Raw genomic sequence first — 15,699 nt, forward strand, 5'->3', positions numbered from 1 at the left:
AGTGCGTAGGCGCCAACAGCTTGTGAACAATTTTTTTACTTAACTTATTATAATCACTTGTATTCCACACTTGTAAATAAACACAGATCACAAACACCACATCATGCTTTGGCCTATTCATTTCTGACCACCTTTAGTTTGAAATAGCTGAAGATGAATGTCGTCTCATTGATCAAGAATGCCATTAAAATTCATCACACCAAAAATAAACATCACAACTGTATGCACAGAGGGTAGGATGTGACATGTTACATTACCATACACAGAGCCCAACAAGAGTACAAATGTGACAATTACACATGCCGGATCCAAACAACTGAAACAGTCTCTCATCCAGCCCAAAAATTGAGATCATTTGAAAGTCACATCACACGTGTTCAGAGACAGGGTGGGACCATCCATGTGTACGTGAACATGTCATCAATGGCTTCTCTCAAGTGTATGATGTGAGCAATACACAATTGCAACAACATCAGCTGCCACTAACTCAGGAGGAGACCTTGAAGTTACAGTGACAACCTACACACAGACAGGTCATACTGGATCCACATTCCCACACACATGTACACATATGTCATACAACCAACCTAATATTTGAAAGTAGACCATCACAGTTGTGTCCCAGTTTGAACCTAGCAGGAAGATTGTAACATGACACTAAACCAGTTTATGCAGAAAGGGACACAGACAAGCAAAACAATCTTCGCATTATCACATCGTGAACGCTGAGAGTCTTGCAAACTTAGGGGGTCATTCTGACCCTGGCGGTAATTACCGCCATGGCGGAGGTCGGCGGTAGCACCGCCAACAGGCTGGCGGTGCACCGATGGGCATTCTGACCGCGGCGGTTCAGCCGCGGGCAGAAACGGGAAGTCGGCGGTGTACCGCCGACTTCCCGCTGCCCTTGAGAATCCGCCATGGGGATTCTGACACCCCCTACCGCCATCCTGTTCCTGCCGGGTCTCCCGCCAGGAACAGGATGGCGGTAGGGGGTGCCGCGGGGTCCCCGTAAGAGGGCCCCACAAAGAATTTCAGTGTCTGCTTTGCAGACACTGAAATTCGCGACGGGTGCAACTGCACCCGTCGCACCTTCCCACTCCGCCGGCTCCATTCTGAGCCGGCGTCCTCGTGGGAAGGGTGTTTCCCGCTGGGCTGGCGGGTGGACTTTTGGCGGTCGCCCGCCAGCCCAGTGGGAAAGCCAGAATGACCGCCGCGGTCTTTCGGCGGGAACCGCTTGGCGGGCGGCGACCGCCGACCGCCGCGGTCAGAATGACCCCCTTAGTCATATGAAAATGGTATGCAACTTAGCTCTAAATCATCATTACTGCAAACGTCAAATGGGCTAATGAGATGAATGAATGGTCAACAGTCATTCATACCATATGGCCTTACATTCGCCCGCTGCTGCAGGTTTGCCAGGATATGATAAAAATACTCCATGGATACAGTAGCTATTCTGGATGGTCAAATCCTAGGGTGCTGGGGGCCTAACTCCACCTCTACCACCCCCAAAACATACAAGAATCATGTACTTGTGAACTAAACACATGCATAAGGCACATGTGTGGCCTCCATGTCACAAGTCCTACACAAATATGAAACACAAAATCATAATGGGACATGGTCAGCCCCATGAAAACTGAAAGTGACTCTCCCACTCCCTGTTAGGACTACAGATAAAAGCATCCCCATCATAAAGGTGGGGACATTTTGGAGACGGAATACATAATGGTATCAAAAACATCATTTCAAAATAGCCATCAGCAATTACACCAAATATGTTGTCAAATATGGCCAATACATTAGTTAACGTATCCCAAACATCACAGTGTGAAGGCCGTCTATACATAAAAGTACGGACATTTGTCATATACAAACACAAATGTGTCTCACATCGCACCGTTTTACCATGACAAATCACCTTTCCAAAGCTAAACACATGAAGACATTTGGATAAATTTGCTCCATATTCTACGCATACAGCATGCCCGTCATAATTTGTTCACGTACATGAGTGCACACAATGCAGAGTCAGATACAAATGTATCCAAAAGTGTCTTGATATTTCACCTTCAAATTATTATTTACATCCACAATATTTTTGACTCTGCATCATGTGCACTACTGTACGTGTAAAAAAAAACACGCCCATGATGTATGCGTCGTGAAATTGACGCTACATGCACAATATATTGGTCATTTCATGTACAGTATTAATTATTAATATTCATATCATATTTTTTCACTCCGCATCATGTGCACCACTGTACGTGTAAAAAAAATGACGCCCATGATGTATGCGTGCTAAAAATGACGCTACATGGACAATATGTTGGTCATTTCATGTACAGTATTAATTATTAATATTCATATCATTTTTTTTCACTCCGCATCATGTGCACTACTGTACGTGTAAAAAAAATGACGCCCATGATGTATGCGTGGTAAAAATGACGCTACATGGACAATATGTTGGTCATCTCATGTACAATTTGAAATATTGATATTCATATCATATTTTTACACTCCGCATCATGTGCACTGTAATGCGTCAAAAAAATATGACGCACATCTGTGTATGCGTGAAAATATGACGCATTACGCGAAAAGAAAAACGGCGGCCATTTTATGCAGGAAGTGATGTAATAGGATATCCTGTTTACCAAATCTGTACTGGGAGTTGACTTTCACTTTCACTTTGCAGTCTCAGAGTTATCTAGACTGTGTGGTTGTGTGAAAGGTGTTGTCCTGTGTTTTACTGCTTTAGTGTCCTGTGTGCCTTGTATTTTGTCTTTGTGTCAATCTTTTATTGTTGTCTAACATTGTCTCAGTCTGTTTAGTGTTATTTTGTCTATACCTGTGATAGTTTGTATTGTCTGTGGGAGTCTGTTGTGGGTAGCATAGTTTGGGGGGTCAGTTGGGCTATTTTTCTCCTTCTTCTTGTTCTTTCACACCTCTACCTTTCCCCATTTCCCACTTTTTCTTTCATTTTTCTTTTGTACTTTTTTACACCTCTCATCATGTCAGGTAGGCCTCGCCTGTCCAGGATGGGTGAGGACGAATTGGGGGGCTTCATATGGCTCGTAAGCCATTTCCTCCCACTGATGCTGGAGGCTGGGGGCCGTGTGATACAGGGGTATCACACGGAGGCGAGGAAAATCCGTTGGGAGAAGGTGCGCCATCACCTGGTCCGGGTCTACGGGATTCTGAGGAATATCCATCAACTCAAGCACCGCTGGGCAGATCTGATCAGCAGGGAACAGGACCTGCTGGACCACCTGGGACTCCGGATTGGTGGCTATGTTGGTGAGTACTAATCAATTACATGGGAATAATAGGAATGTGTGCGTGAACATGTGATGATTGGTAGCCAATCTGCAAAATAAGTAGCTGACTGCGTGTTATGCTAGGGAAACCTAGGCCCATGGGTATACACATAAATCCCCATTTTTGCTACACATGTACACCCAATAACAGCAGTAAAATGCAACATCTATTTGTATTTTGCTAAGTAGCCCCCTCTCTGCGTCACAAAATGATGCAAATGCTGCGCTACAAAGGTATACATATGTGTCCAAATGTGTATTTGTTGCAGGATGTGTATGAAGACCTATGCTACCAGGCCGATGCCTCATTTTTGCAACACATACCAGATGGCTGTAGCTGCATGGAATGTACTGTTGCATTTGTGTCTGAAAAGCAACACGTGAACTGCTCTATTTGTACTCTACTGGTCATAATGGCCAGTGAGTACGTCATGTAGAAACAACATACCTACATATGTAGACGCCATAGCTAGACCGAAAATTGCAAACACATGATGATGCTACACATGTGTGTTGCCTTCCCGTCACATGAAGTTAGTCATGTTGTCCACACATATGTCACATGTGTGTCTGGTTGCTGTGTGTTGAACCTGTCCACATAGCCTGTTTGATTGTGAGTGGTCATGCAGTTCTCATGGAACCAGTTGTGGAATGTTTCTCTCTGGGATGCACATGCTGAGATGTATGGATCACATGATTGTTGGGGCCTACTAATGGAGGATTAACTTGGACGACACATGACTGTCCTGGCCACTGCATGAGTGTAGTAGGGTGTGTCACTGGAGCAGGAGACTCATCCAATGATAATCTAGAATACAAAGTCAGCCAGGCAGGATGAGCATGTGTGAAAGTGTATCATTACCATGTAATATTCACACACTGTCATTGTAACAGAAATTATTTGTCTGTTCACCCAGTCTGAGTATAATCTTCCTTTCATGCTTTACAGGTGGACCAGCCCCGTACACCGTTGGTGAGGTGGCCCATTTTGACGACCCCGATACCTACAGTTAGTGTTGCCTAAGTGCTATTTACATTGTTTGGAAATGAAGCATGATGGATTACTGTGTGTTCAGGATAATTCATGATTTGATGTGCTGGCCGTTCATTGGCTTTGTTGTTTTGGTGTGATATCAAATTGGAATAATGTTTCTGTAAAGCAATACCTAGTCATCTCTCAGATTGAGGGGCAGTAGGTCATTCAATTAGTGCGACAATTGGGAATGGCATGACTCATTTTGAATACACTGGTCAATGTTAGACTTGGTCAGGAACTTGCCATTAACTGAGTCAGCATATCAGACTGACAGTCTCCCAGATAGCTTAGGCACATGGCTTCGATGACAAGTGCTTCTTCCTAGTTGAGGATGGACTGTGTACACTGTAGGTCGGATCTTCCGGGGGCATGTACTTCCACAAGGTGACCTCGAAGTGTGTGTGACTTGAGTGCAATGGCCTAGGTGTTCTGTTGAATCATGTGAATGGGTGTTCTACCTCCTCTGTGTGTGTTGTAAAACATGCCTCACTAATAGTATGTTATGTTGGGCTAAGTCATATCATTTTGACATGTGTGGACCTGGGATGTGACAAGGTTGGGCTGACTCCAACGTGTTGCTAGCCCTTCATAGGTGTTGTGTGTGAAGGCACATGCTTGTTGAACTTTCTGTACACTCCTGGTTGTGCATTGATCAAGGGATTGTTGTTTGTTCTTCCCACACCACCCACAAAGACTGGGATGTTACTGTGAAACAGGGTACCTAGGACTGTAGCAACCAGTATGTTACACGTACTTAACACCTTTTGTGACTTGAGTTTGTACCTAGGTCCAGATGTAGCAAAATGTCTACACATTGCAAATAGCATAATTTGATGTTAGTGAGTTGCAAACGTCTGTTTCCTAATCCGAAATGTTTTTGGTGGTCATGTACATATTCGCAAAATGCTTTTCTAAATGAAAAAAATAAAGGAGTTTACCAGCCCTACTTGCAAATCACAGTGGTAGGCAATCCCATTTGCTAACGAGTACGTGGTTGCAAAGTGAGTAGCTGTTATCATCCACTTGAAGTGGATGCTAACCAACTTGCTGACTGGAAGGGGTCCTCATTGTGAACCTTCACCTTTGTGAGTGGACCAAAATACTCCTGCACAAAACAGCCAGTGGTCTAGGGGAGCAATAATTATTGTGTAAATTACGAAAAATCTATTGTTGTGAATTTAAACAAATCGCAGCTCATTTTCCTTTCAGATAAAGGGCCTACACTTGGTGAAAAATAACTTGCTTAATTTAAAAGTAGTCACGTCTATGGAGTTCTGCTGTTCCCAGCAGGCCTCCATCCCCGTGAGTGCCCATAGTTGCTAAGGTGGTGCAAGTTGGAACCCAAATCATTGATGTTCATGAGGTGGGATTTAGGGACCCCATAGTGACTCGCAGACGGTGTCAGAGACACCGTTCAGCTTTGCAATTTGCTAGTTGATTTCCCATCAATTCCTACATCTGGCCCATAGTGTCGACATATGATTCATGGCCAGGGGTTCAATCTTAGCACACAACTATTTTGAAATGCCATTGAGTGAGGAGTGTGATTCTTATCACATAGAATGACATATGTAGTGAAGTCAGTATGCGGACGAGCTGGTGCCATAATGTATAATGCCTTAGGTATGAATTGTATGAGTAGTTTAGGGTGATGTCATCCATCATGTAGAGACATGGATATGCTATATGTGATATGCCCTTCAGTATGCATGATTCACATGTACTTCCTCTGAGCCTTCCCGTGAACTATGTTGTAACAATTGCTGCAACCAATACATTGCTAGTAATGGACAAATTACCCATTGTGGTATTCAACCCACTGTAAATTCTATGCTCAAGATTTGCCTTTTCTCTTCACAGCTGCAAACCTGAGTGCCGCAGCTCGCAACCAGTTTGAGCAATGAGGTACAGCCACATCCTGCAGGTGCAGTGTGGGTATCGGAGGATGGCCCGCAGATACAATTCGGAACGGGCCTCCGGGGCGTGGTATGCCACACCACAGGCTCCCCCAACGGTGCCCCCAACAACCCCCGCCACTACATCCACCAGGTCTGGCCAAGTGGACCCAGCAACGGACCAGGCATCCTCATCCAGACCTGGACCCAGCCGTGTGGTGGGAGCAGGGCAGTCCCGTGCCCACACCACTCCACCAACACAATCCACCTCCACCGGCACCCAGACCTGCACTGACCCTCCGATCAACCCAGCAGACTTCCACGCATTGTCAAGGAAATTGGACAGGTTGATTGCAAAAGTTGACACCCTGACGGAGGACATGGCTGAGGTGAAGAGGAAGGTGCGCTCCATCCGGCGAACACTACGGAGGCCAAATCAGTAGACATTTTGCCCTCCAGAACTTTTACCCCTCCCCTCTCACCTCTTTCCTATTTCATACTGTTAGTTGGGTTTGGGGGGTTAGTTATAGGATAAGTGTAGGAAATTAGCTTAGTTAGTGTTAGGTAAGAGGGTGGGGGGTCCTTCTTCTTTATATCTTATCTTTTTGTGTGGGTGGGTGGGTGGGGGGCAATGTTGGGATTCCTGTTTAAAAAAAAAAGAAAAAAAAAAAAAAAAAATATATAAACTATAAAAATAAAATAATAAAAAAAATATATGTTTGTTTAGGATAGTGTAGTATGTGTGTAGGTTAGTAAGTGTTGTCCTGCATGTGTCTTGTCTCATAATGGTGGGTGGGGGGTTGATGTTTAGATCGTTTCGTTACATGTGTAGAGTAAGTTTAGCTTAGGTTAGTTAGGGACAGTTGTGGGTTAGTAGTAGTCAGGTTAGATTAGTGTAGGTTTATCTTTCCCTTAGTTGCCTCTTTTTTTACTTATTGGAAATAAAAATTTTGTTAACCCTTTACCTGATGCGTTAGGTGCTACCTTTTCATGGCCTTGACATCAGTGTAGCAGAAAGTTTTAGTATGACATTTGTGTCCTATGCTCGCTATCCCCAGGCTATTGAGGTTTAACATGCCAGCTACCCGTGTGCTAACTTGGTAAGTATCCACCATGTGGGAGAGCCACCATTGGTAGTGTGCATAGATCATCAAGATTTGGGGTTGGTATGTATCCTACTTCACAAAGAGTGCTTCCAGAGTTGATTTTGTAGGTAAATAGATAGGTCGGACAGCATTGTGAAGTTCAGGGAGAGCTTTGTAGATGAGTATTTGTTCACACTCTTGTCTTGTTGCTGTCATTGCTGACCTACATCATGTGTGTACTGCTTGAGCATGACTTTCCTTCATGGTAGTATACGCTGTAAGGGTGATTGATGCAGTGTAATTTGGTTATCATTCCTTTCATTTTACAGCATAATTTCTTGTTTTAGTATTGCAAGGTGCCTACATTTCTCAGCCACCATTAGTTGTCTAGAATAGCTAGGGATGGGGCCTCATTCTGTCCAACACAGCATGATTGTGTGTGCTTAGTCCCTACATCAGTTATTTTCCTCAGTATAGTAAAGCTATGATGCAATCCTGGCCACTGCACAGATGTTTCAGTATACATGAAATCAGGACAGTAGTATAGAGAATCGACATGGTTGCCACACAGCCACTTTGGAGTTATGTACTGCACAGTTGAAGTGTGAAATGACACAGAGACACAATAGGTGTGCAAGTGATATTTATTTTTAGGTGGAGTAGTGCAAAAAGTCCATTAACAATGTTAGGTGAGTCTGTTCTGGTGTATTCTTAAATGGTGATCCTATTTACAGGGTGTGGATGATGCTCCTGACATGCTGGGGTGATGTCACAGACGGTGCAGAGGAACAGGAATTGCCAAATGGTAGGAGAGAAACATTTACAGCCAATGTGGACAAGTTAAACAGTGGATTGCCGAACAGTCATTGAGGGTAGTTGGAGTGAGGCTGGCATGTGTCAAAACGTAGGACCTTGGTCAGAGTAGGGCATGGTGCAGGGACTAGGGCTTCCGGGTACTCTTGCGAGTGAATGTTATCTGTTCCATGTCTTCTTCTTCTGATGTGTGTGTTGCCTGGTGAGTCCTTGTTGTTGTTGGTTGTGAAGGGGCAACACACACCTCAGTGTCAGAAGACATGGAGGCAGACATCCCGGGGGCTGATCCCTGTCCAGTTATGAAGGGCAGTACTGCAGCAAGGAGGGCATGCTGGTTTTTCAGAATGGCAGCCACATCCCGATGGTAGGCAGCCAGGTCGGCCCTGAGGGGTTCGATGTTGCATTCGTGCACACGCTGACTGGCTTGCTGTTGGAGTTGTTTGGTCAACTGGATGACAGCTGTGCAGATTGCCTTCTGTGTTACTAAAAGTTCCTCCAACAGCGATGTTCTGGCTTGCATTGCAGCTGCCTGATCAGCAGTTGACAGCATGCACGAACGCACCCCCTCAAGGCTGGCTGCCATAGTTTGCATCCCCACCCGCACCTCCTTGGTCAGCTCCCGCTGGACCCCAACGACTGTTCTTTCGAAGCTGGTGCCAGTGTCGTCAGAGTCCTCAGCTGTGTTGGAGCTGGCAGGTCTTACAATTGGGGTGGCGGGTGGTTCTACTGTGGTGGCTGCTTCTTCTTGGCTCCTCCTTGTTACTGCAGGGGGGGTTTGGAGGCTTTCGAGGACCATGTCAATGGTCTCTTGTGTGAGGTTGATGGTCTCGTCATCCATGTCATCAGGGAACTCATGGACAGGCATATCGGCAGGAGATCCGTGTTCCTCTGCAAAGAAACAGGGTACAATTAGTGTGTCTGTGTTGAGATCATTTTGCACTAAGATACAAGCCTTCGGATGCCTTAACTTTGTACTCTGATTTTGTCTTGGTATCTGCTGTCCGTCATAGGGCATTGTTGTAGGCCTATGGCCCACCTGTGTGTCACATGTATGATATGGAGCTATCAGACATGCCTGCCAGGTCATCTCTAGGTGTTGATTTGTAATTATTTCGGAATATGCATTTTTTTGTCCTACTCCTCCCTCGGTGTTTCACTATTGTTATGGAGGGACATTTGTTTGGGTGGGCTCTCATTATCCTACATGTGATTCTTGGCTTTCTAGGCAGCAGGATAGCTAATGGTGTGGGGGACTAAGTTTGACCCACTTGTAAATAACTCTGTCACCCAGATATTCTATTTAGCTCAGACAGACTAGCAGTGCCTCTGGTCTCCCACAACAGAGGAATGTTTAGAAGTCCAAGCCCATGACATCTTTGGGACTTCTCAGGGAAGTGGTGGTCACTCAGGTCCTACACATTTCTATCTTTTCCGGTATGTTCCCATACACAAATGACACAGACAGTATTTGTTTGATATGAAGTTTCATTGTACAACTGACTTGTAGGAATTTAGGTGTGAGCCCCAATAACCAAAACAATACACACAGTTAGAACTGAAATAGTCCGCAGGAGAGTAATACATTGGTACACAGCTATAATGGTGCCTAACAGTTTCTACTCTCCCTCTGCTTGTTCTATATATAGCACAGCATGTTAAGTTTGGAGCTTGGCTGTCTGAATCACAGGGGAGACATCATCCCTCATATCAGAGGAATGGGCTGGGATCTGGTTGTGCATCAGCAGCAAGGCAGGCAGCATCTAGATGTGATTTTCTGTTTGTAAACTCCCCCATGCGTGTCTTGGGACGAGGAAGTGAATTTAAAAGACATATGTCATTGCGATGACAAAGTTTCCCTACGCAGGAATGGCAAACCTTAACCCCTAACACATCTATCATCAACGAACCAGACGATATCCTTGACTGGGGCACAGAGTGAATATGTTCTGGCAAACTCCAGTGCAGAAGTAGGCAAAACAGGGTGATTTGACTAATTGCCAACACCTTAGGACTGACTATTTGCTACATTAACTGATAGGAAGGGCAATGAGATTCATTTAGTGCAAAGTGCTCTGAGGCACTTAGATGTCAGCAAATGAGTATAAGTACATTCAGGGTAAGATGCACAAAGGCCTCCAGCCTGAGGCTATTGCGCAAAGTATACGTTTCACTTGCCACGCTACACTTTGACTGACTGTGGGTGTTGTGACTGCCCTGACAGCACACTTGCCTCACAGGCCCTGCACCATACACTTTTTATTCACATTGCATGATCTGTACATGTTAGGTGGCATGACCTATGTATGTCAATGTTAGGATGTGGTATGGATGTAAACATTGTTGATGTTTGTATCTGATGGGGTCTCATGTGTGTCTTACTGGATTGGCCTGTTTATCGTATGAATGTCCTATTTTTTGGTTAGACTGTGCAGATGTGTTTCATTGACCAGTTGCCTGTGTCCCCTCGTCAATGTTGTTGTCTGAGCAGTATGACATTTGTGATGTAGCATTGTTGGGCAGGCACGTGAGGGACCCTGACGTATGCAGCATGTGTGTGTCGTTAGTGCTGTGTGGCTCCTATTGCTGTTTACTTAGGCTTATGTATGTGTCAGTTATGGACATTCGGCATTTAAGTGTACTGGTACCTTTGTCTTATTTCTAGGAGTAGTTGCAGATGTCATCCTCACCCCCTAATTTAGGTATGTATGTTCCAGGGTGGGGTTCCTGCCATTTGGTACTATAGCTGCCCAGAGATGAGAGGTGTTATTGTCAACTGTGGTGGCAGTTAAGTTGCAGTTGTTGTATTTGCTACTGCATTACAGGTAGGGACCTAGTTGATGGGGAATAGTTTGTGCAAAACAAGTGCCTGGATGTGGATTCAGGGTAGTGTCCTTCCCACCTGTCACTGGTTTCCCTTGGCTCTCTTGTTGTAATTACAGGATGTCCCCGTGGGACTGTAGTGGTGGCAGTATTTTGTCGTGCCCCGGCTATGGTCCGTACTGGCCATTCCCCCCTGCCGTGCCCCTTTCCCCATGCCACTTCATATATGTGCTAATTTACATGCATTGTGTAGTAGGTATCCCCCCCCTGCTTACAGTCCCCATTATTGCATTGTAATTCCCCATGCGACTTACCCTGCATGTGCGTAGTGTCGTGGTAGTCTGCGCTGTCCAGTCCTTGTATCCCTGCGACCATCTCCTCCGGGATGACGGCTGCGACCATCTCCTCCATGTGGTCCAGGGCCTCCTGTTGTGCTGGACTCCCCCCTCCAGTCTGCATTGCTGCCTTCCTGTTCCTGGCCATTTTCTCTTTGGTCCTACGTTTACAGTCATGCCAGCGTTTCTTACACTCGGTGACTGTCCGGCGTTCTTCAGCCACACTGTTTATCTTGTCCACAATTTGTTTCCATATGGCCTCTCTCCTACTGAGTGGCAATTTTGAGGATATGAAAAGTTGGTGCTGGTGTTCCGTCACCTCTTTCACCAGGATTTCCTGCTCCTCTGCACTGAAACGACACTTTCTTTTTTTCTTTAACATGTCCTGGTTCCTGTATGCTTCCTCCTGGCTGGTTCCTGGTCTGCTCTCATCCTCCTGGGGTCTGTTGGGGCATCTAGGATCCATTTTGGGTCTCCTCTCCTGTAAGTGCAGTTTTCGCGCAAAAATGTCACGCAATAGCGTGAAAAAAACCGGCGTTTTCATGATTGCGCTGTCGTAAATCGACCCACAGTGATTTGCGTCACTTTTACGTGGGTTTCCCTTACGACAGACCGACGCTGTGTGCGTCACGAAATAATGACTCCCACCTGTTGGTTGCGCCGCCGTACGTCAAAGTATAAATTTGACGCCCGAATGGCGCATCCAAATGGCGTTAGACGGCGCAAATTTTTTTGACGCAAAACTGCGATAGCGCAGTTTTGCGTCAAAAAGTATAAATATGGCCCTTACTTTATTCGATGTGTTACCCCTACCCAGACACTATGGACTTCATTTACGAGGAAGTGGCACAGCACTGTGCTGCAGCCAATTTTACAGTGCTGCACTGCATCATTTCAGAAATGCAGGGATGCACCGTATTTACTACAATACAGCGCACCTCTGTGTTATTTCACTATTGCTGTTGCTAAATTTAGCTGGCTAGCTCCAATGCAGGCGTCCTTGCACCATAGTGTCTTGCACTGAATTATTGTTTTTGTGCAAGAAGGTGTCCCTTCCTGCACATAAGCAATCAATAATGACAATTTGTCCTTATTGCAGCAAGATGCAGCACACATAGAAATAGCAAATCTTTATTATTACATTTTTCTTTATGTAGAGGAAGGGACACCTTCCTGCACATAAACAATCATTAATGGTGTTTTGCTCTTTCAATGTGTGCTGCAGAATACAGAACACCTAGAAAAAGCAAAAATGAGGAACAATAAAGTATAGCTACTCCTTCCACCACTCTAACGCCACCCTTGTGGGCGCATTAGTTTTTGGCACTGCCTCAGATTTACGAGTTCTCATACATCTGGGGCAGCATCAAAATGCAATAAGGTTTGTGTGGGTACACCCACAGCAACACCCATTGGCCGCCCCTTTCACACAAAGTGATGCATAGAAAGGAGCTGCATTTACAAGGCGGTGTTAAGCCATAAAAAGTGCTTAGTGCTAGAATGTTGGAAAAAGTGACATTCCAGTCGTGCAATGCAATTGTAAATGAGGCCCTATGTGACCTAGCTGGACCCAATCAAAAAACAAAAAAATCAGAAGCTCTCCGCTCATCCCTTTAACCACTCTTACCAATATGGTTATAAAGTGTGTCGGAGCCCACCACATCTAATATATATATATATATATATATATATATATATATATATATATATATATATATATATATTTCCAAGCTATGTAAGGAAACTCACATATATTCCCAAGCTATGTAAGGGAGAGTATTGGTATGGGAAAAAGGGTATTTGGAGTAATGTGGATTATCATTTGGTAATTTAATTAATACCTCCCCCAAACCATTTACTCTTATCATTGTTTACTGTATGAGGATATACCAGAGCTAACTAACACAACATGATCTCCTGAGTCTGAAGTAATGCAAACAAAACTTGCAATGCAAATCTCGAGACATAAAATGCTCAGGGTAGAGTATCCATTGATACTTTGAAAACAAAACTCATGTATTCATCAATTTCTACATACAAACAGAGATGGTGTAGGCTATGTGGCAGCTTTTTATATGTCCACAAGTGAGGCCCCACAAGCCTCAGCCTAAGACACAGTTCTGATTTCCACCTGGTAAAGCTATGTTCTTGGAAGCATGTGCAATAGAAATAAGGTTTTTACCCCACTGACTGAAGTAGAAGTATTTTTTCCTCATTCAAAAACACCACAATTAGCAAACTTTCCCCTTGTCTATAGTCTTGTGGTCTGGATAGATACATTTTCACAGCCCTAAAAAGATCCAAGGTGTGTAAAATTCTTTATCAGGAGTGGAAGGTGCTGGAAAAAAATATTTCTTGCTCCATATGAAAGAGTCAATAATTTAGCACATAATCCTGATCCTAAACTAAGAGCTAATCTATTTGAGAAGAATCTTAATTTGGGAGGCTTAATAAACTGAGAACTCTACTCCCTTAATCATGAGTCAATGTTGTTACCATCAACAACTCACCTTCAAAGATAGATGTTCCAAGTCTACTTCTTCCAATAATTCAAAGGGATAGGATTGTAAAACTTTAAAAACAAAAAAGGTCTGAAGAAGGGGAAACTGATTTGAAGCCTTTCAGCAGTCTTGCACCCATGGAATACATCTTAGGAAAACCCCTCAGAACCCTAACTGACCTAATTGCTTCCTACTGCACACTTCAAACAACTGCTGCAAGATCTGTATCAAATCTATACAGTACAACTTGAAAAATCCATCTAGATTTGCAATCAGTAGAATTTAAAGCTGTCTCCATACACTATTTGAAAAAAAGATGACCAATGATGGTCACAATGTTTGTTGTGGACAACCTTTCAGATTGTTGGACTGAAGAAACAATGGGAGAAGAAAGCCCCAGGGTCTTTAAACCCCTCATCTCAACAGCCATGCTGTCAATCTCATTCTTTTGCATATGGTTGAGGGAGGACGAGGAGATTTATTGATCTAATTAGATGGACCCATTTTGGTCCTAGATAAATGAAACCCACCCATTGTTGGCCAAAAGAGAGCTACGGAATAAGATTCACAATCTCCCTCCTCATTTGTGGAAATAGTCTGGGTATTGGAATAGATGTATTATAGAACAGGAGGCCAACGATACATCAGTGAATCTATTCCCCGGCAACCCTTATCTGGAAATCTTGAAGGACGTTCTCCATGCTTTCCTCAGATTGATTATCAATCTGAATTTCCCATAGAATTTTGAACCAGAAAGACAGTGGAATAAAATCGTTTTCCTCTCTGGCTTTCTGCAGCAAGACATACTGCATTCTTCATAAGACGTTCTAATATTTCCAGAGACAAAACTAAGGTTTTTACTGAATTTATTTAGTAAGTTAAAAAAAAACAGTTCTACTTTAAAGGAACTTCTTCGAACTCCAGTGCATAGCTTCTTTCTAATTTTTGGATTCATGCATCAGAAAAATATTTTTCCCAAATGTGGAGAAAAAAGATAGGTTATATGTGTCGGATTAGGAAGAGGGGCTTTGAGATCTCACCCCTGCCACAATACAGCTGATTGGACTTATTCTTTATGGCTTGAAACTTGAATTGGGAGACTCTTTGACATCTTTTTCAAGAGGAGTCTGATTTAACTGAGTTATGAACAACTGATCATAATTTGGGTTCTTAAAGGCTCTCCAAAGCATCGCTTCCAACTTGTCACCAAATACCTTAGATCCAGAGAATGGCATTCCATGTGGAGTCTCTCAAAAATATTTGAAGCCTTGCAGCCACATAGGAGACAAAAGAAAAAGCAGAACCCTTAAAACATCTCTATATTGGAAAATATTTCAGTACACCAAACACCCTTCTGAATAGCTCAAGTTAAAGATTGAAAATCGTTAACCATTGACCGAGAAACATACACCGAATACATTGCTGATCTCAAGGCAAGAATTAATCGTTAATAGCCTTTATTTAAAGAAACCTCACCTTCCGATCCACCACTCCTGCAACCAGAACCTCCTCAGCTATGACAGTGGAAAGAGCTGCAAGTTTTGCCAACACTGTATCAATCTCAAAGGCTGAGGGCATTTCCGTATCACCATTGATAGGACACAAGTGAGACAGAATAATCAGTAGATCCGCCTTCTCCATGTTTTTTTACTCTCTCAAAAGCAGTTTCATGAATTCCCTGTTTATGTCTAAGCAGGTTGATGGGTGAAAAAGCAACTGTTTTAATAGGCCAGTACTGGTGCTTGGCATCTCATCTCATCTGCCATAGGAATGCTAAGATTATACCCCAGATAGCTAAATAAATATGAAAGGTTGGCCTTTTGAATAAATGTGTTCTTATGCAAGGTTTCAGGAGCTTCAATATCATCCTCCTTATATACAGGAGAAG

The 15,699-nt window shown here is 43.8% G+C and overlaps 1 protein-coding gene across 1 annotated transcript in view; it reads right to left on the reverse strand.

Annotated features, from left to right (window-relative positions):
• Window positions 1-15,389, reverse strand: part of LOC138287111 (olfactory receptor 13G1-like) — a 113,940-nt gene extending 98,551 nt beyond the window's left edge. The window contains exon 1 of the mRNA XM_069227473.1: window positions 15,288-15,389. Within this exon, the coding sequence (XP_069083574.1) occupies window positions 15,288-15,389 (102 nt within the window). The remainder of the gene's footprint in view (window positions 1-15,287) is intronic.
• Window positions 15,390-15,699: the final 310 nt, after the last annotated feature.

This window comes from Pleurodeles waltl, chromosome 4_1 (assembly GCF_031143425.1).
Source record: "Pleurodeles waltl isolate 20211129_DDA chromosome 4_1, aPleWal1.hap1.20221129, whole genome shotgun sequence".
NCBI classification, from domain to species: domain Eukaryota; kingdom Metazoa; phylum Chordata; class Amphibia; order Caudata; family Salamandridae; genus Pleurodeles; species Pleurodeles waltl.